At 34.5% G+C, this 27,279-nt stretch overlaps 2 protein-coding genes across 7 annotated transcripts in view; one reads left to right on the forward strand and one right to left on the reverse strand.

Annotated features, from left to right (window-relative positions):
- Positions 1-1,350: 1,350 nt before the first annotated feature.
- On the reverse strand, positions 1,351-4,303 carry LOC106161327 (tRNA wybutosine-synthesizing protein 3 homolog). Its single transcript, XM_013538259.2, has 7 exons — positions 4,070-4,303; positions 3,754-3,825; positions 3,376-3,474; positions 2,518-2,589; positions 2,129-2,197; positions 1,867-1,931; positions 1,351-1,609 (listed from the first exon to the last, which is right to left on the reverse strand). Exons 1-7 carry the CDS (start codon positions 4,301-4,303, stop codon positions 1,411-1,413), a joined length of 810 nt encoding a protein of 269 aa, XP_013393713.2. The 3' UTR covers positions 1,351-1,410.
- A 1,282-nt stretch (positions 4,304-5,585) lies between these two features.
- Positions 5,586-27,279, forward strand: part of LOC106161311 (uncharacterized) — a 32,810-nt gene continuing 11,116 nt past the window's right edge. Inside the window, exons 1-11 of one of the 6 annotated variants that reach the window (XM_013538218.2) lie at positions 5,586-5,692; positions 17,793-17,872; positions 19,954-20,062; positions 21,184-21,230; positions 23,661-23,799; positions 24,142-24,645; positions 24,956-25,051; positions 25,414-25,543; positions 25,917-25,975; positions 26,278-26,387; positions 26,723-26,803. In XM_013538218.2, coding sequence (XP_013393672.2) covers positions 17,837-17,872; positions 19,954-20,062; positions 21,184-21,230; positions 23,661-23,799; positions 24,142-24,645; positions 24,956-25,051; positions 25,414-25,543; positions 25,917-25,975; positions 26,278-26,387; positions 26,723-26,803 — 1,311 coding nt within the window. In that variant the 5' untranslated portion in view covers positions 5,586-5,692; positions 17,793-17,836. Of the gene's footprint in view, positions 5,693-7,484; positions 7,635-7,980; positions 8,148-10,029; positions 10,230-11,753; positions 11,860-12,995; positions 13,171-17,792; positions 17,873-19,953; positions 20,063-21,183; positions 21,231-23,660; positions 23,800-24,141; positions 24,646-24,955; positions 25,052-25,413; positions 25,544-25,916; positions 25,976-26,277; positions 26,388-26,722; positions 26,804-27,279 lie in introns of those variants that run through there. The other 5 variants (XM_013538213.2, XM_013538220.2, XM_013538219.2 and 2 more) reach the window with 5 other exon arrangements.

Consider the following 27,279-nt stretch of genomic DNA (forward strand, 5'->3'; position numbering starts at 1 on the left):
AGTATTATAATGAACACTATTGTTTTTTAAAAGTAACTTAAGAGCAAAGTTTACATTGCTGTAATGCTAAAATATACATGGATTATGACACAATTTATTTTTGATAATTAATACTTTGAGGTTCAATAAAAATTGTCTCAATCTTCAAAATTATGATATAACTCAAAATCTGTCTGTGTCTAGGGAGTAAAAGTTATTTTAAGTATTTTTCTTATATTTTATCAGGAATTATAATTGCTCAGGTTGAGAATATTAGGATGAGAAGTTGTCTGTGATTGTTATTGAATTTTTTTTTTTTTTGAAAAATGGCTGTGATTCCTACATTTACAGATTTTTATGAATGTATGTTTATATAACATTATTGATGTGACATTTGTTTTAACACCACAAATAAGTAAGGCATGAAAATTGTTATGTTTGTCATTGTAAATCATCTTTTGAATAAACCATTTATGTATAAATTTATAATTCAAATGCACTAATGGAGAACTAATAATTGCGAGGGATGCTAACTGCTGTCAGTTATTTATTCTTATTAACAACCAATAAATTCTGTTTTAAATGAATTTGAACTTTATTTCTTTGGTCTTATTGTTTAAAAAAAAACAGCTATGGAATGTAACATCCACAGACACCACACAATCAAACACTGACTCATATTTTTAAGAAGACAGCTGACAGCAAAAGTCTGATTCACAGAAAATATTGACTATCTTGGCTAATCTTCGACTGCAAAATCTGGATAGCTAACTTCAAAAAGTCTACTTTTACGGCTTTTAAGAATTCTTTGGTCCACATTAAATATATTTGACATACCTTGATCAATAATGGGCTACTGTAACCACTTAAGAGTAAAAGAGAGGACATTCACAGTTTGTCCAAGGGGCTAAATTAAATCACTGAAAAATGAGGTTTCAGATTTTTTGTTAAACGTAATTTAGTTTGAAAATTGAGGTAAGGTGCCTTTTAGATTTTTTGCTAAATGTAATTTAGTTGGCTAAGTCTCATTATGCCAAAATCTGACTTGAGACTTAATGTGCAACGGACTCGAGATGAAATTTATGACAAAAAGCCATAAAATATGAGTAAAGGGCTTTTCTTCAATCAACAGCTAATATTGAAATCGTTCTCTTCCAATATTTCGATATCTGTCTAGAGCACCTTCATCAGGCAATATACTAGTATGGAGGTAAACAATTTCAATATTAGTTGTTGATTGAAGAAAAATCACTTTACTCATATCATTACACAGCCGCTGAAATTCTTCTCAGTCAAAAAAATATGTTCAAGTTTCATAAATAAGTTGTTATTACTCTCGTATGGTGATTTTTTTTTTTTTTTTTTTTTTTTTTTTTTTTTTTTTTTTTTTTTTTTACATAGCTATAAACATATTTATCACTTTCTGAATTGCTATGGTGGCTGCTCATCCCATAAAGAAAAATTGTATTCCTCATCCTCGGGCAAAATAGGACTGACATAGTCACTACTGACTCGTTCCTCCTTTCTCTTTTCTTTCTCCCTTTTCATCTCTGCACCATTTCCAGACACACACCCTTCCTCTCTGCATGATAGCTTCACGGAATCCATACTCTTCACATTTTCAAAAAACCTGTAAATTTATGTCCACAAAATGTTTCTTGAAGTCCTGTGATACAGATAAATTAGGGAAAAAAACACAACTGTCTAATGGGTACGCAATCATAGGCAAGGTATTAATTATTCTTCTATTTTAATTTTACTTGATTGGATTAAATACTCCTTCCACATATACATGTATGAATGTATACAGCACTTTCTAACAATTGCTGTATCATTACTTAAACATTTTCTGTTTAAATATAGTATTTATTTGACAATAACTCATACCGTTCTATTCTTCTTTGGTTCTCTGTCATTCTCTTGTTTGCTAAAGTCACCAATTCACCAATATACTTGAATCAAAGAGAGAGTGCTGGCATTATTGGTATGTTTTTCTATAAAATGACAATACCAAATATAATCCCAAACCACTTTTATTGATAAAATTTATCAAACAATACAGCATACCATACAAAATAATATATTCGGAATGTTATATTTACCAGATAAAATGGAAAACTTTTCTTCTGCATCAATTAAAGTCTCTTACCTTTTCTGTTACCAATAATTGTCCCCCAAGGGCAATGGGAACCTCCATGGAATGAGTGCTTCTTACCGCCTAAAAGATAATCAGTGTGTATAGTAGCCTAACTTAAAGCCTAAAATCCAATTAGAAAATTTGTAATTACTTTGTGAAACTGAAGATAAAGGCAACAGTTTCTGTGTTCTAGGTCAACCATTTGACAATGCACTTTAAATAGTGGACTAATATGTATGTATTTAAATTTTCATTTTAATGTGACTGCTACATTGTTACTTTATTACACGGCCTTCCACTCAATGATTGATATGTTGATGTTCATTAAAATTGGCTAATTTTACAATGTTTACAGACACTGATACCTTTTAAATTTATTAAAGTAGCTACTTGTTTATTACCATTATTATTTTGCCTTTTCTTCCTATAGATATCCCAGAGTTCCTGAACCCAGAGGCTACTGCAACAGCATGCTAGAAAGAAAACAATGCCTGTGATTTTTTGTCAGATGCTTGGACTGTATACTGCACTGGGAGATCCTAAATATGGAAGGAGGGTAAAGGCTTGGCAGGATCGGAGGTAGGAATCTGATAAGGGGCAAAATGATAGGATACATTTTTCAATTCATCCAGAATATCTGTATGACATGAAAATTATTTAAAATAACATGGATATAGAGGTTCCTGTTTTCCCAACTCCTGCCTCAAGTTAAGTAAATTTTCAGTCCCATGTTTTGTGGTAGGTAACCAACGTTGTAAAAACTGCAAGCAAGATTATCAGGCAGGATCTACCCAAGCTGGATGATATTTTTAAAGACAGAATGGAGAAAAGAATTGCTTTAACTTTTAAAGGCAGTAAACACTTTTTAAACAGATTTTATCCAAGTGCAGTGACGCGTTTTAATTTGATCTCAAAACCAAATTCTTAATTTATTTATTGTGTTATTTTACTCTGTATATTATCAAACTTGCTCCAAAAGGAAAATGATTTCCAATTTTTATAACTGGCTAAATAAACTCTTATCTTATCTTATCTCACTTTCAAGTGCTTATAACAAATAAACAGACCGTATAGATTGTTGTTTCAGTACCCATGCAACAGTTACATTTTTGAATAATTGACAACAAATTCAGATATTAGAAATAAAAAAATGAAATCAAAATGTATTACTAGAAACAAAAATCATCAATGTCACGAGCATGTAAAAGCTAACCAGACAATAGTTCCCTCTTTACTTCTGATGTCTAACACATACTAACCAGTTTGGTGGCATCAGTTAAGGTCTGACACTGCACATGTAGAACAAATGGCTCAAATTTGAAGTAAACATCATCCTGTAAGTTTGCCAGTTTCAGCACCTAAAAAAAAAAAAAACTCTATAAAAATTATACAGATCACTTGACATTTATGCATTTATCAAGAAGATGTTTTTCTTAAACTGTTACCATTAATTATATAATTTCATTTCAAGCAATACTGTATGTGAAACATGACTGTACTACAAATAAAAGATTTGCAACCTTGGTATTATGAGGTAACACATGATGTGAAACTAAGATGTCAGTCATCAATTCACTATTTCATGCTAAACTGTTACACAATGCATGCCTTTAAAATAACTGAAACTACTGTCTCACCACAGGTTCTACAGTTGCTGGTTCATGACTAACATAAAGCCACTTGCATCCCTGTTTTTCAAATTCTGATGCCTTGTACAACGAAAACAAAAATGTTAACTATATACATAAATGTTCATGTATAAATTAAATTAATCATTCAGCCATGTACAGTAAATTGTCAATTTATGAATGTATAGATTATCTCTAAAACATTAAAATTGCATATGAATTGAGCTGTTCAATGTAGTTGTCTCTGTCCCACAAGAAATTCAGCCTTGCCACTGTCCCTGATACGCTATATATAAGTTAAGTTCTCTTATTACTATTATTATACCTTCTGAAACAATATTGTTCTCCCAGAACAAGAGCTGGTTGTAAAATACTGTTTACAGTTGTTGATGTGCTGTACCAGTTCTTTTATAGGTGCATCTATACTTCCTTTTCTGCTCAGATCTGTTGCTTTTAAGCACTGCTCTTTGTGTTTATCGAAATAAACATCATTTTCTGATACTTTGCCACTGCACTTGTATTTCATCTCCATCAGTTCTTTAGTATTTGGAGTACACATATGCAGAGGCAACACAATCACAACCAAAAATACAGCAGGCCGTCGCAACTAATACAATGGCAGTGACGAATTTACAGAAGCTAAGCCTAAAGGAAAGGGGCGGCGAATAAGATGGTGCTGTTCCATGCACTTTCTCTCATGTCTACCTCTGATAAAAAAAACTGCATACATGCATGTTGTGTTTGTTAAAATGTCTTCAGACGGTATGTCGATTAAACACATAGGTAGGCCTACTTCTCAAAATAATATCTACAAAACAAACGGCCTTATTCGGCAGCATGGAAAGGATTTTTGCAGGGGAGAATGTATAAAAATAACATATGCATTACAAATAATTTAGACGAAGTTAGCGAACATGTAAAGCGAAGAAAAAAATCAGTTACTATAAATATAGGCATACCATAATAATTTCAGGCCTACCCAACTACCAGACTTGGCCCCGAATGATCCTGAATTCACCGGTAGATCAGACCACACTACCCGTTTTCAAGGTGTGTGTCAGATCGCATTACACAGTATCAGACGCGACACCGCTCTTGCCTAGTACGCGATGTGATAGTGACGATTCTCAGCGGGTTGAAAAGCATTGCATCACCACTCAAAATTTGTTCAGGGTATGATAGGCCTAGATCTACTGTGTAATGCGATCTGACACACACACCTTGAAAACGGGTAGTGTGGTCTGATCTACCGGTGAATTCAGGATCATTCGGTGCCAAGTCTGGTAGTTGGGTAGGCCTGAATTTTCTCGGTAAGAAAGTTTATTTGCATATCTTGAATACGTGCAAGGTGCAGCAGCGGATTTAGAGACGGGGTCAAGGGGGTCCTGACCTCCCCTTCAATTTCTGGTCCCCTCTTGAAATTAGAATTTTGACTAGCTGAATCATAGTTTTAAACCGTACCCAATGGCACCATTCGCCCTCTAAAATACCAAAATTTTTTAGGGCCCGCTTTTCGCATCCACGGAACCCACTTTAAATAATCCTAGATCCGAGCCTTAGGTGCTAAATGGAGAAAGTTTAATGCCCATGAACGTTATCCATTTTTTTTTCATTATTATTCTTCATTATGTAAGATTAAAATAGAGCTTAAAATTTTGTCCTGAAAATAAATCTTACCCTGTAACACGCTGTGCATAGTTAAGTTAAGTGCAACAGAGCAAAGTTTGTAGAGTTGACACAAGATTGTCAGTAGATGATGATATTAAATGGATATTACATGGAGATGAAAGTCCATGTTTTTGGCAACGTTATCACGCCGGAGTATTTGCATGTCCGTATCAAGGCTTCGTCACACGTTTGGGATCTCACTAGATAACTCAGATAACTGCATACAAATCAATTAAACCGGGGGCCAGTTGACCGGGGACGAGAAGAAGTGTGACACGAAGTAAGTTTGTCGTCTTATTTTTCATAATTTTTATCTACATGTAGCCTCGCTGCAGTATATTTCTTTATTATTTAATTAGTTATGCCCCAACCCCCGGTAGTTTATGTTAAGAACAACTTATATTATGTACCTCTGAGTTTGACGCTTACAGCAAGATATCTGGATTCAATAATCACCTCCTAGGCATCATTTGATCCACAAATCTACATTAATTGTTGTATCCACACTGCAAGCAGTTCGGTGTTTACTTGTGTTCGCAGATGTAATTAAACAGTGGCGGATTAAGGGCGGGGGGGGGGGGGGAGGGGGGGAGGGGGGGTCCTGACCCCCTCCCCTTCGAATTCTGAAAAAAATCACACCAAATATATGGTCCCCTCTTGAAATTAGAATTTTAACTAGCTGAATCATAGTTCTAAACCGTACCAAATGGCACCGTTCGCCCTCTAAAATGTCATTTTTTCGGGGCCTTTTGGTTTGTTCCACATCTCAGAAAATATCTTGAATGTTTATTTTAAAAAAACCTTCGTTACGTCTTGATTTTTTTTCTTTTAATATTTTAGTCATTAATAAAATCTTCAATTTAGTTCTTTCCATTATTAGCAAGATAATATAGTGACAGGACACAGTCAAATGTGTCAGACGAAACACGATAAAACAGGATTATCATAGAAAGTAGTTTGCAAAGCCTTCATTACCGGGTATTGTAAAAAATATATACTTGAGGTTGAGGACAAAATGTGTCAGTAAAATAAATATGCATTTCGTAATACCCCCTTAGTGCAATCTAATTTTTGTAAGTATAAGTGACGTGCAAATAATTTCCAAATGGTTGTTACTTTAAAAAAAATTTGTTACCAAAATAGGCTAAACCTTTGTTACTTCGTCCTCATACTAGCAAGGCATGAATGAAAAATTTTCAATGATTTATAAAAAAAATTCTAGATTTATCACTTTCTATCATCAGAGACTTAAAAAAAGTAGAATTCGTGACTATATCTTTAACTTCATTTTTCACTTTTCGCAAAAGTTGATATTATCACACTTTTTAGGTAAAACATCGACAAGATAATTCAAGGACACAGAGCTGTGTTTTTTTAAAATTAAAATGAAGCTAGTAAGTTAGTTTTGTGATAAAGGAGGACAGGGAATACTTTTTGCGTTCCGCGTGATTGGCCTTATTTTTCGAGCGTGATGAGTTATTTGAGCCCAATATTCTGCGTGAAACGTGATTCAGGAATTTTTGGTGATTGATGATTGGCCTGTATATATCTTGGTGATTTATGATTGAGCTGTTTTAATCTTGGTGATTGGTGATGAAGAGGGGGGGGGGGGGAAAGGGGGATATTCCCTACCCTCATTAAGCACCTAATATAATGATTTTAAAAGTTTTAAAACTGCATCAGTTAAAAAAAAAAGAAATTCGAGAACAAATGTATTGTGTCCATTTCAGAGGAAGTGCAAGTTTCTGTGATGGTTTCATGGCAAGCATAAAATTAAACCTGAAAAAATATATAGATCTAAATATCTTTGTTCAAATTATACAGTACTTACAAGAATTTAAACTAGCTTCTCATTTGAACTTACCATCAACTATCTACATGTAAGTCAATCTAAAAGAAATTATATTTATATTTATATTTTATATTTTCTCAGCCTACGACCTAAGGGATATCTGGTTTGCAGAAAAGTTGAACTATTGGTCTTTATGTAGACTCCTCTGAGTCTATTAATAGATTTCTCTCTGTCTCTGTATCTCCCTCTCAGTCTCCCCGCTCCTTTTGGACAACGATCTGTTAAGGAAAAATTGCATCAGTTGCGCCACTGTATTTTGACAAGCTCATTGTGTTCGGCTCTATTCGGCCATGTCCGGTAAAACCCGTTTAACAGAAGTATCCGGTCAACAGTGTCAAGAAGATGACTCGAAAAAATGCATCAAAACAAGGTAATTCCCAAGTTGCAAAAAATACTACTTTAAGATTAGTGTGCTAAAACTGTGTTAAATACATTTCTTTAGTAAACAGGTTAAGTTACATCATATGATTTTTAATTTCATCGAATTGAAGTGACACGGTGAAGCACCGGGGCGTTTTCCTCCTTTTATTTTATACTGCCAAAATATCGTGTCTGATGAACGTCCAGGATAGGTTTTAGAAAAAGTGGTACTTGTATCTCACGAGTATTAATACTCCTCATGCTAAATGCTTTGAGTTTGCTTACTTTCAACTTTGAAAAGTTTCTACTAAATGTGACGAAGATCTAATATCGAACGGTTGCGCGAATCGATGCAACAGTTGAGTTTGACTTCAGACACACTGTCAGTGGAATACAATTCACTAACTGTCCGGTGTGTATATCCAAAGGTAGACTATAGAAATCAGGTTTTGTGTTTATCTTTGATACTTGTCTGTTTCAATATGAATAACCAGCGGAGTAAGCAACCAAAAATTTTATAAATGTAAGTATGCATACCCTTTATGCAACCGTGTTTATTCAAAAGGTAATATGGTGACTCCACCCTCCATTGTACATATAAGAAGTTTCTAGAACTGTGGTCTGTAGTCGTACACAGGTGTCAAATTGTAAAAGGTAATCACAGAACTAGACAAGCAGACTACTAGGAATTTGTAGTCTTGTCTTGTCAAAGTAAGTTATCATTAAAATCACTTGGTTTATTATTTATTCACTTGCCTTCATTGAACTGTTAGCTTTTACCATTTGCTCGAGGTATAGTGATTATATACAAAGAATCTATTCAAAGCCCTTTTTCTCAAACATGCAATGCGTAGTAGTTAAGGTCAATTACTAGAGCTAAAGTTGAAGGATACAATCTTGATGTGTTTATTTTGATTCTAAATTCCCATTTTTAGGCCGTTCTTTCTCCCAAAAATTATCTAGGATATCAAGACTACTGTGATATTTCACAAAAGTCTGGTGTATGTGGTTCAGTAGTACCACAGGCTGTATAAAAATAAATAAAAGGGATATATATGTAATCTAAAAGTACAGCTTATACAACTTGGTTGTATAACTGAATAGCCCAGAACTGTCATCTGATAGCTTGTAGATAAGGTGGGGGTAATTGAAAATATATTTCAAATGTTGATAACTCATTTTCCATGTGGTAAATGTAGAGCTAACACACTGAAACTTTTTAATATATAAAACTAGTAACTAAAGATAAATACAAACAGTCATTTTAGCAGATCTGAACTGTGCTCTTTGTATATTTCACTATGTTGTTCCATGTTTGATGAAACATCACCTGTTCATGACAGCCTTGCCTGTTTGACAGTTTTTTTTACTGACATTTACAAGGACATCATGGAGTTGAGCAAGAGCAAAAACAAGAAAGGGGAGGTATTATAACTGCCAGGAAATGGTTAACTTATTGTGTAAAGTGTGATTTATGTATTACTTTTTACTAGCTGTTCAAATGTCTGAACACAAATTATGAAGAGTTATGATATATAGACCAGGGAGTGGGTTTTTATTCAGCATCTTTATCCACATTATGTTGAAGCAAGAATGTTTCTGTGAACAAACAATTGTTATGAATCAGATCAGCCTTTGGTCTAAGTTTTTATGCTGGCTGTCTTATGCAAACTTCTAGTTATTGCCATAGAAAATCAAAATGAATGTTTTTTGGGTGAAAAGACCCTAAAATGTTATGTACAAATCATTAACATTAATATATGTTTCTTACAAAATTATGTAACCCCAAGTACATTGCCATCTTATCTATTCTAAAAATTACTTAAAGATGATAAGAAATATAGAATCTGGTGAGATGATTGTCAGTGGATGGGAGAGGGTTGAGTCATTTTTATGAAAGAAAGTGTGATTCTTTCGAACAATAAACTTATTTCAGTGATAGATTCAATATTTTGGCACTGCCCAGTAATATGATTATTAACAATGTGAGTCACGGTGTTATTTAGTCTTAAAAGTCACGACTCTGGTTAAATGCATATACCGTGACTTTTGCCAAACAATGATGGTGCAACAGATATGTTTTCACTTATACCTGACTTCCTGATTTATCTGATGCTATCTGTTGAGTAATATGTCTAATGAATACCTTGGTTTTGTGCTGCTATTCATTATACTACATTTACATAACATTAATTTTTGCAAACCTAGTATTAGGTAATTCAATAATTTTTGTTCTGATGTTGTATGGAACAGAATGAAGCTGTATTTGATATATTATTTAGTACTATTTATTGTTGATTTACAAAATTTTTAGCTTGTATCCAAATTATTTGGTCAATTTAAATTGGTGTCTTTTTCTTTGTGAATTAACACTTTGAATCCTACCACTTACAATATCATATAGGTGTGTTGATGTATATTATTCACCTGTTGAAATATTAATCAGCTTACCTCATGTATAACACCCTGTTTTATGTTGAAATCTTTAACTGTGTCACTGGCTTACAACAATGATTGATGCATACTATCAGAAAAAATTGTATCCTCAAGGAAGAATGATGTTGTTATAGCATAGAAGACAGGTTGATTTAAAGATACTGACCAAGTAAGTACACATCTGTTATAGTTTATAAATGAAAAAAATAAGTGTCTTTTAACATTTTTTTGTTGTTGATACCCCAACCTTTTTCTTAATTTTATGGAAACAAGATAGGTACCATTATTATTCAGAATTTGGTTTGATGATTACCACTATATTGAAATCCTTGGTGGTTGAGGAAAGGGAAAAGGCATTATATGTTATCATCAGAAAGTTTTAATTAAAAAGGGTTTTAGTTGTAACTCGAAGAAGAGATGTTTGATTGCAACCTCCACCGTCTCACCTGAGTATGTTATCCCTTTGTTATGTACCTACTACCAATTTTTATACACAGGCGCAAAACTGTGTCTGCATATGTCACAGGCAATATTGAAATCCAGACAAGTTTAGAATCCGCCTAGGCAAGATTGACATCCAAAGTCGCATACAATTTTAGATTATGAATAGATTAATCACATCCAGCCTTAACTAACTTGCACATGGGAAAGTATCTTGTATATGGGAGAATATAAAACATTTTAATTTAATTTATTTGCCTTACATAGGGGTCTTCTTGGGCTGCATGTCATTCTGGTATGTACCTTGACAAACATTTTAGAGAGGTCACAAAGGGGCCAAGGAAGAAATGATTGAATTTTGGTAATAATTAATAATTTTATAGTTAATTATTACTTAATTATTTGTCCCAATTGAAATTGCGATCTCTGAGTGCTTTTCTAGTTCTACATGAAGTACTGGTATGTATTCGTTATTTGTCAGTGAAAAAAATATGTAAATCTACAGTGTGACATACCTTTTTAGAATAAGAATAATGCTAAAAAAAGTTTTGGTCTCATCTTCACTGGAAATACAGCCATCTGTATCCTATCATGTTTGATAAAAACCAAAAATACCACTAGAATTATTTTCTGTTTGATTAGCTTTTGTATTATCCTTATGTTTTTCATACATGGCTTAACATTGTAAGGTTGATAGGTTTAAAAACAGTGTTGAAACTAACTGTGACATGTTTCATTACATGCTTTTTGTCTTAAAATATGGTCTTTTAATAATGTCAAATGTGTTACCAGATTAAATTCATAACATTCTGTCGCTTCTCTAGCTTGAGCACTCCTGGGTTGAATATAACAGTGTTGGGGGGGGGGGGGGGGAGGTCCACTAAGTACTGGGTTGGTCATGTTAATCACTAAAACTTATTAATGACATCAGGTGAAAGGCATAGGAATGAATTGGTGTCACTTGACATTGTTAATGCACCTTTTTCCTTCAAAATACACTGCTTTATCATACAGTTTGAGGCAAATGAGTTCTTCTAAGGTGCTATATTTTAGCAACAGGTGATGTAAGCTACCCCAGCCTGGAGAGAAGCCTTGGTGCTAATTTAAGTATGATCCTTTGACAACTTATCACACAGACACATGCTCGTGCTGGTAAGATTAAAGTGTTTTAGTTAAGTTTTAAAACACCTGTTTTGCATTAGGACAAATCATTGTGTTAAGACCCAAGATAAGATAAGGGAATATTCTTTGAAAACATTCCAATGCTGAGAGAATTACTGAATGGGCCCTCTTTTAGGAGTCAAAATGAAAGTGTACTCAAGTAGAATATGATCAACAAATTATGCAGTCTTTTAAAGGTAAGCAGATCAATTTTGAGCAGATTTTACTTTCAGAGAATATTTGGTGTGGTAATTGTTCTAGGGTTGCTAAAGAGTTATAAAATGCATTGGCTTGCCATGAAAACTACCATCTTTATCAAATAAATAATGGATGGATTAATTGCATGTCAACCCAAGTCTCATGTTTTCATTAATGTTTGGCTGAGGCAGCAGAAATAGAAAAGTATTGATTTTAGTGTGAAATCAATTTGGTAATTCAGTGACAGGTAGAGGATTTGCGTATCCTGACTTGACTATGGTGTGCTGCCTTAACAAACATGACAAACTTTTTTCATGAATTGAAGTGAACAGCAGCAAAGCTTGTTTTTCTTGATTTATAGATTGTTCATCAGTTTGTGTGTGTACTGTAAAAACTTGAAAATTTTGTCAGAAGATGATTTTTGCTAATGTATGTGTGTGTGTTGGAGGGGGGGTTAAGAAGGGTTTTGAATGCTTGAGACAGTAAGGATATATTCTGGTTATTGCAAGAAAGGAGGGTGTTCTAATTGTTTCCTTTTTGTGTTGTGATAAAATGATACCTGCCAACTTGCATGCATTGATCGTTTCAGAAGGGAAGCTTCATTTTAATGTTTGACTTTTTTCTGGGGTCTGTAAAAAGTGTTTTATGGAGGTTCATTGGCTTGTTATTTTCCTTAATTTCTGTTTCAAATGTGCAGCTCAATTTAGGAGTATGACACTGAAATTACAAGAGCATTTCATATGTGTAATAATACCCTAATGAACCAAGTGAACCACTCTGGTTTTGTATGAAAACACTGCCAAGGTGCTCCTGAGAAGTGTCCATGAGTCATGACCAAGTGAAGTGACGTTCCTCCAAACCAGAGACAAAATGTGGAACTGTCTTCGATGTGTGATTGCGGCAGGAAAGAGCAGTTAACCCCTGTATTAAATTGCAGGACTGCTTGTCAAATGTATAAAATACAGTTACTTGTGAGTATTTTTGTATGCTCTTCATTAAACCAATGAGCCTAATCATGGCCAGCATGCTGCCGATTTTCATCTCTCACAGGATGTTTTGTATGCTATGTGGTTGATTTACAGATAAATTTAGTAGATAGCCACCAGGGCAATTCGCACTACTTGTTGCTAACCTTTCTATGGGCAATGATTTATGATGCACTCTGAGGATGCTGTGAGGTTATTGATGTAGATCTCCATGTACTTCAGATTGTCAGAATGTTTCTGAAGGTGTCTGGATGAGGACACAGAGCATGTGGCATTAATTGCTTGTCCTTAATTTGTCAGTTTTGATTTAAATGGTCATCTCAGGTAAAGTCCAAAAATGAATATATATATATATATATTACAAAATATTGGTGCAGCAAATAATTTGTTCTGAGTATGAGCATGTATATGAAGGATGGAGTTAACTTAAAAGTATTTCCTATTATGGAATGGTGTTAATGATCAACAGGCAAGTGTTAATAGTGAAATACTAATTATCCACGAAAAAGCAAATTTGTGTTCAAGATTTGTTGACTTGATCTTCTACATATATATAATACATGTCATATTGAACTTTGTCTCCTAGTGTTGTTAATCATATGCACTAATCTAACTTCACAGTGAACATTGTACCATTTGACGCTGAGCAGGTACTAGTAGTGTGTTGGGTGTCTTTCTAGTTTTCAATATAGAGCGTTAAGTTGTGAAAATACACTCTTATTGATTACTCTGGAAGCTTTTTATTACATAGTGCAAATTTCAGTTTTGAGATATGGATTTTAGATTTATGATAGACTTCTTTTACCATCACTGTTGTAATTGAATGGCTAGAATTGTTATGGTAAGTGTTAACGTTGTAACTGTCAAAAGAAAATATTTAATGTGCATTCGCAGCTTATTGGTTTCATCATTATACCTATATCCAGTTAGATATGACAGTCATTAAAAAGAAGAGTTAAGTTTTTTCTTTACCAAATAATGCCCTGTTTTCTTTGGAAGGGTATAAAGTCCAATGTGCTTTTGAAAGGAGTAGTGATGAGCACCACAGGACTGATTTTAATCTGTCAGTGAAAATTAAAGCTGATCCAGTTGTTGAAAGTAGACCTTGGACCTCGATCCTGATTCTGCAAGCTCAGATCATTTTCTTCCCAGTTGTGAGTTTTGGAGTCTGCCACTTTTCTGCTCGGGTTCAGAAATAAATTGCAAAGCTGACAAAATATTGGAAGCACATGTCTGTAGAGGTGCAATAAGACTGATAAGGTAGTGAAGAAATCATTTTAAAACAATGTTTTTACCTATTTTAACTATAAGATTCACCTTGATATATATATATAGAAATTAATGATGTATGCTCTGTTCTCTTAAAGCAGATTTGTTTGAAATTAATTTCAATTCCTGTCATGATTGTTATTACTAGCAATGTGCTTCGGGAATGTCTGTAGTCTACTATCAGCTGATTTTGTTGTTTTTAATTTTGTTCCTCTATCAATGTCTTTAAGTGGTAGTTAGGGTCTCCATGGGGAGTTAACTGTTGCGAGAATGAAATAACTTTCATAGACCTTCATAAATGTTTTTTGAATTAAGCCACTACTGCTCCGTACATGTGGCAGTCGGGTTCACTGGCGGCTGTTGGTAGTAAGGGTTTTATACAGTAGGCAGACTTGTCAAGGCACTTTAGTATAAGGATAGGAAATAAAGCCTAACCTTAACTAAATTAAAACCAAAAGTCTGGTCTATTTTGACTGAAGATTGTGTTTCCAATCCAGCCGCTCAAGTAAGTCAAAGTGGGTAAGCTCCAGTCCAGTGTGTTTAGTCTACTGTTGAATTCTACTGGGCAGACTTCTCCTTTTGTTATTGAGCCTGTGGCAAGCAAGTATAGCAGAGACACTGACATAACAGTAGTTCATTGCCATAAGTCAGGTAAACATCCAGCTTGCTTTTGATTCTATATAATCAGCATGCCTGTGTAGTCTTAATTTATTTACTTTCAACAGGACCATATCAGTGAAGAAGGCTTTTTATATACATCATGAGTATGTAGCCACGCCCATTATGAGAGCTAGTCAAGTAGCTGAAGAAGTTTCTGCAGAGTGTAATCTGTAGGTCAGTGTAATACCAGAAGTTTAGTGTCCAGTTCAATGGCCATTGATGTAGATTGTACTATATAGGTCATCAGTGGCAGTGTCCAGATAGAACATTGCATCCAAGATCAGAATATATCCCTTTAGTGGTCAGATAAGGTGTTAACACACTTTTACTTGAAACAGTCCTCAGTTCTGTCTTGAGTGTAAATTAAGTGATCAAGAGGAGAACATTGATGATGCAGAGGATGGAACAGTGCTGTTCTAATATTTGATACATACACATTTGTTATAGCTTAGCATAATCAAACCAAGATCTGGCCTGGATGGCTCTAAATGGATTTGTGTGAACACAGTACTTTTAAAAGACTTCAGACAGGGTCTAGGGGTTGTCTGGTGACTGCTGTGCCATGAAAATTGTAGATTAGAGAACACTTTGTAATATTATCGTGTCAGAACTAGCTGACAATGTTATACTGTTACAAAAAAGTGCTTTATACCAGCTTTTAAGTTGAAACTAATTGGATCACTTGGGGTATATGAGACAGGTGGGAGAACCTCTTCATGTGACTTGTAGTGTGTGTGTGTGTGTGTGTGTGTGTGTGTGTGTGTGTGTGTGTGTGTGTGTGTGTGTGTGTGTGTGTGTGTGTGTGCGCACTCTAAGAGGGGAGAAGTTAAAAACCAGTGCTCGCACTATGTGGAGACAATATTAATGACATTTGAGTAATCCAACAAAGTAAAAAACATCTATGACTAGCAACGTAAAGTTCTGTTGTCTGGTCTGGACAGAGCAGGAGGGTTTAACTACTGGCAATGTTTGGTTTGATTAGTATCGCACTTGTTTGAGGTTTACTGTGGTAGAGTCACTGAGTTTTCTCTTTTTTTTTATGTCCAAGTCTTAATCTAAGGGGTTCTATAATGGGCATTAACATAATATTGTATGAAAGTGCATAGAAATGGTTATCTTTGTTTGAGATGATGATTGAAGGTGTGAGTTACTGTATTGTAAGAGGATTCTTGCTAGTATACGTTTTATTGAACAGAATTACCCTTGTTGCATTGTAAAAGATACAACAACACTTAAATTAAAAAATTTTCTTCACTCAAAGTAAATTATCCTCATCGACAGTGTATGTAAATTTTTTAATGCACATAGCCTGTGATTAGCCTTGTTGTTTAGGTATCAGCAGTGCTTTGAAAAGTTGCCATACACTTCAGTGAAGTGATACACAGAGCCAGTTGCATGTAATTCTTTTATGAATGGACTACTGAGGTGAACTAGCCTTTTTTATGGCAGCCTTATGGCACATAGTTCTGTCTACATGTTAATGCGTGCCGTGTGGCTTCTCATGCTGCGGTTTACGTGGTTTTTAACAAACGAGAAAGCATGCATGGGACGATGTATAGCTGGAAGTATTGAGTGGGTTAGAAGAAAAAGTGTTACGTTGATACTAGGGGAAATAATGTCTGGCAGCTAATAAGGGGAATAAAAGTTAACATAATTTTTGTTTTAGCCAAATATCAGAAAGATCTGAGCATAGTCTGAAAGCTGTTGATTGGCCAGACGCTAATCAAACATTTTCTATTGCTTGTCTGATTAAATTGATGTAAGCTGTGGTGAAAAGTTTCCATGCTGCTCTGCTCTGAAAACAGATCTTGCATGCTGAAAAATTACATGGAACTTGTCATTTTGATGGATTAAAAACAAGAAAGGGGTGGCAATTTCTTTGTCCTGATTTCTATTTCTTTTTACCTACCACATCTTTGACCCCAGTTGACATCAATTTAATTCAAAAGTGCTATAAATATGACCCTAAGAGTCTTAATTATTTTTGGTGTGTGAAACCTTGACTGTTGCAGCATATAAGGACACAATTAACTAGAAGTGCAATTCATTTACCTGGAATTAATGACTCATTATGTTTAATTTTTGGCAAAACAGATTTGTACTGGAATGGGATGCCTGGGCTGCTCTGTGTGAACTTTGCAGTTCCAATTGTTTATAAAAGCTGATATATGTTTGTAAATATACATGTATTCCTTACTTCACTGATAACAATGTGAACTGGTGAAGGGTTCAAACTGGTACCTATGGCATTGACTCCCATCTTTTCAATGGGAAAATATTGATCTATCTGATAAGTAATTTTGGAATAATTTAAAGCATTTGTGGTGCTTTTAATGTATAGAATAGAACTATAAGGTACATGGCCTGCTTTTCAATTTCATTGCTGCCACCCAGGAGGAATGTTTCAGTGTCAAGAAGTTTTACGCAACTATGTCTGATTTTTGTCATTGCTTTAGGTATATTGCGAGCTCTGGTATCTAAATATATGATATAGCATTTTAACAAATTTCTTTATGACATTTAAAGTTATATCTTATAAAAAGCGTTGATTGTAGTTTACTTTTAAAAGTAGTAGTAGTATGTGAAGATTTAGAGGTAATAATGGAAGGGTACTTACTACAGTTATGAGAAGTTCACTGCTTATTAGCCTTATGATAAAGGCTAAATATACTGCAGGGCAAAGTGCTATAGGTCACAACTGTTTTACATGTAGGCAAACTATCTCCTACTATGAACTGTTATGTGTCAGGACATGTTTTGTAGGAATGAGGTGTTGTGCATGGTATGTGAACTTTATAGCAACTTCAGCATCAGAGTCACAAGCCTGAGCTCTGTTCACACATATGTGCATGTATAGGCGCGAGCGCACACACACACATCCACACACCTGGATTTCACGGTGCTGAGATATAAAGTGATTGAGAAGAAATACAGTGGTTCTCAACTTGTTATTCATTATGTTTATACACATTAAATTTCACTGATTTCAGTTGGTCTAATTGTGACTTTGTTATTAGTTACAGATCAAGGCCTTTTGTTTGACACAAGAACCAAGGCAGTGATGGCCCAACCAGCACAAGAAGGAGTGAAAGAAAAAGTAAGTTGTACCCACTGCTTTATGGGCACGGAAATTTTAAGTGAAGTGTGCTTAGAATGACATTTGAAGAAAATAATTTTTGTTCTTTATAGAATTAAGGGATGGGACTCCAAAAAATGTTATTTAATTGTCAGATGTATGTCACATATGGTCATGTCTAGTTGTTTACAACTAAATGGGTTTTTATAAACTTCTTAGAAATTGATGACTTCTTCTTGGCGTTTGTCAAAAGTGGTTATCTTTGAATAAGTGTCGAATGTGGTCTTTGTTTGAACAGAAAGAAAACTGCAAATGCAGTTAAATTATATCTGACAGCAATCCTAAATCCAGATCTTTTGCGGTCCTCCAGTCTCTCCAATACTAGTACAAGGATCTGGGATGGGGACCATCTCTCATTAATTGTAATTGTGTGCTGTTGAATTTGTGTGATACAGATAGCATTCGTAGAAAGGACTTAAGTATTGGAAAGATGGCCCCATTCCTAATGCCTGCATGGAGGGATGACTGCAGTGGGGAAGTTGAGTCTGGATATATTCAGATTGATAAAGGAGATGTGAGAGTTGGTTTATTTAGGAAGTAGGTGGAATAACATTTAAATATATTACACGTGGGCTGTTTTTGATTTTCTCTTTATTGTATGATTTAGTATATACATGTATAAGTGAATTTATAATTTGTTTTATTGATTTAAAACATGGAAGGGATTTATAGCTGTCAAGAGGTGTGTTTGATGCAAGGATAAATGATATATTCTCTTTAAAGTGTTAAACAAAATTTACATGCAGTATACACAAGTTAATGCTTCTAAGATATACTTAAAATTATCTTATTCATAACATGTATGTTTGCATTTGTATCACATAATTCAGGCTTAATGGAATTTGATGTCTAATTAGCAATTCACTCAGGTAGTTAAATATCTGATCTTGTCTCAGTGTTAAGAAAATTATTTAAATATATTCACACCCAAGTCTAACATGAAGAATTTGTACATGTACAGCGTTATTTATTAGACTGAAAAAGTTTTTATAGTAGTGAATATTTTAGCTTCTGTTTCTTCCGTTGATTTGTGGAATGTTACCCGTAAAGTGCAATTTATGGTCTTTAATTTCAACAGGAAGCAAGAAAAAAATGAGGTTATAGTCTAGCTTGTAGTGTCTGAAAATGCAAACAGGTGGTTTCAGCCGGAAACTCAATCATTGGGTTGTACCGAAACAGCAGACAGACCAAGAAAATTGTTATTTTTGATCTGAAAGCTGATAGAAAATAAAAACCAGAAAACTTTCTCCAAACCAATGAAACTTTGAACAAGTTTTCCAACTGTGAGTGAAATGAAGTTGATGGTTTGAATTTTTGAAAACTTGTTTCATGGACATTTAATTTACATTAAATGGGTGTGTTTCTATATTCCAAGGGTCCTATTACGAAGGTCCACTATTAAGAGGGTCTGCTATTACGAAGGTACAGATATAGCACAAACAACACAAAGATAACAAATTAAATGTACTTCTTAGACATGGAGGTCAGAGCCCCGATAACGCAACTAATACAATACATATCAGTGCAGCTATCACATCAATTAACTTTTTGGGAATAGTGGACCTTAAAAAAAAAAGCAAAACTTGTGAATAGCAGACCCTTAAACATTCTGAATAGCAGTTGATTTCAGATCAAGGCTCCTTTAGTTATTTGGAATACTGTACCCTTGTCATAACTGAAAGAAGGAGGGTGTGAGGACCACAGAATTGTTCTTCCACATTGTTTGCAAACGTACGCACCCCCCCCCCCCCCCAACCACACACACACACACACACACACACACACACACACACACACAAACTTCTGTGTGTGCAAAAAGTATGAAGCAAATAATCTTTTTAATGTGAAACATTTTTATGATTCGAGCAAATTCCCATGCTTATCTTCCCATATTTACCTTTTGAACTTGAAATATGCTAAACATTCAACATTATTCAGCTATGTATGTTGAAAGTTATCAAACTTTGATTTCCTTTTGTGTGATGACTTTTGTGTCAAAAATCACTGATATTTTTTTTCCTTAAATGTTTTGTATATTTTAGATTCAAGCAGTACGTGAAGTGGTGCCAGGCAGAAGCAACAATGAGATCATTCTTGTCCTTCAGTATTATGAGTACAACATAGACCAAGCTATTGCAGCATTTCTTGAAGGTGGGACTCAGAAGGCAACATATTTCACACAGATAATACAATAAATGACAAAGGTTAAATAAAGGCTGGATTGTAAATTTTCCATTGTACCTCAAAAACAGGGAACAACAACAAAAAAGAGCATATACAAGTAACAACCTTTGTGAAACTTAATTCAAAGTTGACTGTTGCATTAGCTGTTACATAAAAAGTAAATATTACTGTGGAGAGGAGTATTCACACTTTCTCTCTGCTCCTTGACAACAGCAGCATGTTGTTGATGTAAACTGTACACTGTATATTATTGCATGCCTTAACTCAAAATTCTGGCTTTGTTCTTTGTTTGGACAAGTGTTAGCAACTAGATCTAGACCTACTGATAGGTATCCCCTCTTGATATGGCAATATTCCTGTGAATGAATCTTGAGTCTCTGTTTGACTACTAAGGAACTGTCAGGTTCATTAACAGTTTTTATCAGGTTTAACTGAAAGCAGAGCTCAAGGTATTAGGTATCATCCATCAGGTGATGCCTTTTTTTTTTTTTTTTACCCAGTTGGTGAAGAGTATGTCCAGTGTACATCAAATTGAAGTGGTTTTGTTTGGCTGTTATTCTCATTAGCTTGCCCCTACTCCACAGTCATATAGTACTAGTACTCATAATTAGTAATAAGAGTATATTCTACAATCTATATATAAACCCTATGGGCTTGTGCTTTGTATGTTGGTTTATTGTTGTCAAGAATTTATGACTTCCCAAACAAGCAGTCGCCGAATAGCTGCAAACCTAATGTTTCCTTTAAATTTTAACATTTACAGTAATGTAGTAATGCATTAATTGGTTTATGTATTAAATAAATTGTATGGTATTGTATCAAAAATGCATTTGACATTATTCACACACACACACACACACACACACACACACACACACACACACACACACACACACACACACACACACACACACACACACACACACACACACACACACACACACACACACACACACTGGTATATATCTTAATGAAAGGATGTACCGTGTAGTAATGATGTGTTTATACTGCATTAAAGAACACTGAAATAAATTAATGAATAATTAATAATGTGCACTTAAAAAAAAACATCATTATGTATGTTCCAGATGGTGCCAAGGCAGCTCTACAGGAGTGGCATTATCCAGGAAATAAGGTAGGTATACCATGTGAAATTTAAAAAAATAAAGGTATTATTGTCACTCAGAGACTGTTCTCATAAACCCATCGTACTAGCTGGTTTGTTAAAATGCTTTCAGTGTAATCAGCTTAATTGTCTGACACACCCCTTTGAGTAACTAGGGGGTAATTGACTGTCGTTAATTATCCCCTATCAGCTTGAAGAGGCATGCCATACATTTAAGCTGCCTTCACTGAATGCAATTTGATGAGAATCCCCGCAGAATTAGATCAATCCAGCTAGTATGATGGGTTTCTGGGAATGCTTCCTAGACTTCAATACAAAAGTTTGAACATTTGTCCAGGGTATATTTTTCACATCTCTGCATCAGTGAAGGTTTAAATGTATTATATTTACATGTTGTTAAAGATTCAGCCTTTTAGTTTTCTGTGAAATTGCCATTTTCTTGGTGATAATCTTGTGACACAGACATAGAGAGATGGATATATTGCTACCATGGCATGCCTCTTGATTGCCTGTCTCAGTTTTGTGTTAAATTTCATGATTTGAGAAACTTTCTCATTTGAAATTAAAAGAGATGCATTTACTTACAGTGTTTGACTTATTAGACCAAACAAAGTTTATTGTCATCGTAAGTTATGTTGGCCATATTAAAATATTTTAATACAAAAGAAGCAGGCACTAAATGGGTCTTGAAGCACCCAAATATGCTAATGGATAACTCTTTCTCTCTCCCATTGCTTCTTTTGTACATACATATACACATCATACATATTGTACATGTACACACATTACCCCCCCCCCCCCTCAAGGTTACAAATTATTGATATCTGGAAGATAAAGTAGCCTTAAATGCTAGAAAGATACTTGTAAGTGCATACCAAAGCTACAACAAGTACAAAGTACGAATATTCCAAACTTGTACCTTGAAATCCTGTGCAAAACAGCACATAGTAAAGATATTTGGCCTTGGATAACAACAACTTATTGATTTTCATGCCAACAAAGATTTTTGTATTTGCACTCATTTGGATACAAAGCCAAACATTATACTACATTTAGAAAAAAGGGAATCCCAGTGACCTGTGGAGTTCAGGTCACAGTCTAGGACAATACAGACCTTGTTAGCTCAAAGCAAGACTCTATTAATTTATGTGGTGTGTGACAGCAGTGCGGTGTCTGTCATGACATCATTATCAGCTTCATACAACTGTCTGGTACATGCCATTTTGATCCACATGAGTGAATTTGTTGAAAACACTTGTCCAGAAGGAGAAAATGATGGTATTTCTCCTTCCATCTTTTATAGTGGTATTTTTACAACTTTGGGATGTAATTTTGAGCTGTATTACTTTGAGGGGAAAATTTGTTGTGAAGACTGTGAAGTCAAATAATTTGAAAGGGCTTGTTGTTGTAAAATGTTTTGTAAAAACTGAAGTTGTGTGCTTTGAAAAAAAAGTCATGAAATAGAAATAATGTTTAAGCTCAAAGAACTACACTTTGACAGGGCAACTATGTCTGTTTTGGTGCTGAAAGTAAATGTTAAATTTAGACGTATGACGTACAGATTTTGCATATTAAGACCATGGTATGCCATTAGGCTGGCAGAGCACAGTACATGTCTGAGTTTATCTCCACATGTCATCTACAGGAGCCTTGCACTGGTGAACCCAGTACAGACCTATCAAACATGTCTTGGATTCAACTTTATTCCTGTCCAACTACTATGATTTAACTTTTTTTAATGATTTCATTACTAGCCATTATACTGTCCCATTAGATTTTAAAGATGCAATTTGTATAATTTTCCTACTCTAAATAGTGTGATATAAAAATTTTAAGATGAATGTTCACTTTTAATGGGTATTTACTTGCTCAACATTTTGAATTAGTTGTCATGAATTAAAGCAAATGTGCAGTGTAATCACAGACATAGTCCAACCTCGTACTGTTGAGGTGATAAAGATATGCAAATTGTCAATTTAAATGTCTGTCTCACTCTACAAGGTGTTTTATGCTTGATGGGTGCATTTGCATTCTAGTTGTGACAGTTTATCTTAGTACCAACAGACTGTGTGATTATGAAATCATATACACTAACATCCAACTTGACACATTGCCATTAGCAGTGGGTGTTTCCACAAACAGATTGTTTTGGCTTTTGGTTATTAGAAATATAATATTTAAGTTTGTTGAAATAGCAGTGTACTAATTTAAACCATAACAAGCAGACTGTTGATGCACCTGATGTCTGTAGACAAGTTGCATGACTGCATAACATTCAGTTCTTCACCAGACAGCATAAACTGCTTTCACTTTTATAATATGGTTTTTTTGACATGATCATATTATTATTATTGTTATGACATGTGGTTTACTTATGGGTATTGCTTACAACTATATAACTATAACTATATATATATGTTTATGTTGTATATCATCTAGGCCCCTAGTAAAAAGAAGAAAAAGAATAAAAAAACACAGCAACAGCAACTAGAGAGTGGTGAGATACAGACTTCTGCTCAGTCAAGTGTAGCTTCAGTCCAACCTTTGACCAATGGAAATTCACAGCATGTGACTTATGGTATGGAATGAGAGAGAGAGAGAATGGAAAGAAGAGAAAACAAAGGGAGGGGGGGGAGAATCACCATATTAAGCTTTGTTTTAAAAAGATTTGTAATAGAAGTATATTTATTATAACTGCATATGTTTTGCTGATGAATATTACAGTGTTTAAGGAGACAACAAAACATTGTCTTTTAGACACACAATTATCAACAGATATTAGATTAAGATTTTATTACTTTTTTTTACTACTTAACACCATAGAAGTGAAATAAGTGTCTTTCAGAGTTGTAAAGTGATTGACTGATAATGACGTATGGTTAAACATTTTGATTTTTTTTTCGGTCTCTTTATTCAACAGGTCCATCAGGGAAAGCTGAGCCAAATATACAGCAGTCTCAGTCCTCAGGTAGTGATAAGACCACAAAGGAGGCATCCCCTGCACCTCAACAGCCACGCCATCAGAGACAGGGAAGGGGGAGAACACCCCCTTCAACAGAAGCTCATACTGGAAACCAAAGCTCAAGTCAAAGCTTGTCTGATAAGACAGTAACAGAAACTTCTGAAAAACAGACTGATCGCTCTAAGGTGCAGGGTCAAGGTTATGTTGACAAAGGACAAAGTGAAGGGAGCGTTGACCAACATCAAGTTCCAGCTCATCCTGTTGTTGCACAGGAGAAAAAAGGAGGACATTCCGACAACAGACCAAGAAGTAGAACTGGGAGCTTACACAAAAAGCCTGAACACAAAGGTGTCACTACAGCCAAGACTGATGAGACAGGAGGTGCCCATGCTCAAGGGTCTCAGTTGGGACCACAGCACAGACCTAGAGCTGGGTCTCATCATAAACAACACAAGCAGCAAGGTAAGTGTTAGGAAAATGAAAGGGTTGTATGAAATGATTCATAATGTAAAATGTTAAGACTGAAGCAAATGGCTTCTACCTTTTGATATTTTGTTAAACATGTTATCTGCTTATGTTCTTCTAGTATATATATATATATTTTTTTGTATATATATATATTTTTTTTTTTGAAAGTATGGGGATAAAATGTAATGTTAGGTTCAGAACTTGGAGGTATCATCAACTGGGTAAGAAGATGCTGAAACGGATATTAATTTTCAAAGCTAAGATACGTACTATAAACTGAAAAATGTCGTCATTCTGTTGCCAGGTTCGCACACCGCAGATCATGGCTCTGGTGCAGGCCACTCAGGTCAAGGTCGCATATCGTCAGCCTCAGCAAGAGGGCACAGAGGACCACATGCAGGTAAAAGGAGTATGATATTAAACTGAACAGTGCTATCAGTGTCATCTTCTTCAGTCCCATAGTACAGCCACATGGTTTAGTTATCTCTATGATAAGAATTGGGTCACATTTCATCAACTGACATTCCTCACTGTCATTAATATCTTATACATGTAACAGTTATGGAATAAAGACATAAAATTTATAAAACTAGTGAAAATTTTGCCACCCTTGGCATTACTTTACACTTAACATTGATGCTTTGCTATTTTTTACCCATTCTACAGCATTTTGTATGCCTTGAAACATTAGGTTGATTTGTAAAAAGTGCCAAATGAGTTTTACCATAACTCTAGTGTTTGAGGATCTGTTTCAAATCTCAGGCCTAGAGAAGTCCACTAAAGACCTTCAGCGCCAGACCATATCATTGCATAGGCTGAAAGAAAAGTTTTCAGAAGAAATGGACAAAGATTACAAACACATACAATCAGTATTTGAAGAGCTTCACAAAGAGTAAGTTTCATTTTCCTGCTAACCTAAAAAGTATTGCTTGTTTTATTATTAAGCATTATTGCTCTCCTAAAATGTAATATTAATGAAGTGATACCAGAAAGATATTACACTGCATTTTTTACACTCTTATTTCTCAACATGAGTGAAAGTTGGCATTTTGAACTTCATTGCAGAGAATGAACCTAGTTTGTTTGAAATTATGTCTACCATATGAAAAAAGGACATTTATTATTTTTTTAGTGGGGGAGGGATTTATTCATGTAAAATGCTGTCAATTATTTTGAAAATACCAAGCATAGTTCCTTTGAAGTGTGGATGTAAATATAATGTATTATAGTCCAAAGCAAGTAAGCATGTTTTTCTCTTATTTCAGATTAAATGAAAGAGAAGCTCTGTTAATGTTTGAAATGGATAAAGTTAAACAGAAAGCATGTAAGTATTTTTATGTTAGATCAAGAAATGAAAGAATGTGATACTTTTTTAAACCTGAATTACCAGTGCAGATAATAACACGTATCTGTTTTAAACAGACATATATAGTTGGAAAAACTTATAAATTCACACATTGCATTAATATACAAAAGAGGCCTATTTTGTAGTAGTGAAAGTCACAATATTAAAAATTGTTATTTTGCAGTAATGAAAATCACTGTGATATTTAAAATATATTAATATATATGATTTTTACCTGACAAACACTGTTCTCTAATCTTTGAGATTCAATCTCTTTGTAGTGGATGTGTTCAGCATGAGGCAAGAGAAGGCAGTGGAACTGAAGCAAAGCACGGAGAGAGCTCAGCAGATGAATGATCACCAACTATCTGACCTGAGAGCAGACATAAAGGTGACTTTGAGGAATTTTTTTCTTCTAAAATATTTTTAGTGTTTAACAGAGAAATGTGACTTTTTGTTTATTAGTTTTTGTTTTTTTGTTTGTTTGTTTGATTTAACCCAAAATTAACAAGGATGCCTTGAAGAAAAAAGAACACTTAGCTGCAATTTTGATAGGGAAATTAAGGAAAAAGAAAAGTGTTCATACAAAGTTCAGTGTAATTTAATATCAGATGAAGAGTTGTTACATGAGTTTGCCGTTGGATAAGAAACACTTATTTACATTTTTGCATGCACTGTTTAATTTGATTTATGTTTAAATTAATTCATAAATCATTTAATTTTCAGATGTTTGTGAGTGATCGCAAAATAGATGAAAATTTGGGAAGCACCACAAGATTCCTCTGCAGCACTGATCACCTAGTCCAGGTAATATAATCACTTGATAAATTACCCGTTCTTCCTGTTCTTCTTGATTACAGGTTATTCATAGTCATCGTGACACTTGCAAAAGGAAGGAAACAGAGTAAAGGAAGCTTGTCCTCATCTGGCCACAGATGAATTCATAAGTGACATTAAAACCTAATATTTCCAAAGCCATTGTGAAGTTCTCTTTATAAGCTGTTCATTGGATCAAGCAAAAAAAAAATCATTTTAACATAGGAGTGATGAAAGCATGTTCATTTATTGTAAAAGTTTCAACTATTTATGAATAATCTTAATTTCTGAGCCAAGTATACCTTTTTCTTCATTTTCAAACTTCCACACATGCCTGCTGGTTGCAGCTTTGATTGAACTTTGATTTGAGTTTACGGTGCCAGTCACAAATGTCAGTGAGTTCTGTTAACTACATCTTGTGCCTTTCTACAGAATCTACATGGAACCCGGATAACTCGGGCACATTT

This window comes from Lingula anatina, chromosome 2 (genome assembly GCF_051362555.1).
Source record: "Lingula anatina isolate TDL-2025a chromosome 2, LinAna3.0, whole genome shotgun sequence".
NCBI lineage: Eukaryota > Metazoa > Brachiopoda > Lingulata > Lingulida > Lingulidae > Lingula > Lingula anatina.

Excerpts from the sequence above, each read along its gene's own strand:
- LOC106161327 (XM_013538259.2), bottom strand. The coding sequence starts at position 4,303 with ATGTGTACTCCAAATACTAAAGAACTGATGGAGATGAAATACAAGTGC. Across the intron at positions 3,475-3,753 it reads CAGCAACTGTAGAACCTGTG|GTGCTGAAACTGGCAAACTT; the intron begins GTGAGACAGTAG and ends TTTTTTTTTTAG. Across the intron at positions 2,590-3,375 it reads TAACTGATGCCACCAAACTG|CATGCTGTTGCAGTAGCCTC; the intron begins GTTAGTATGTGT and ends TTTTCTTTCTAG.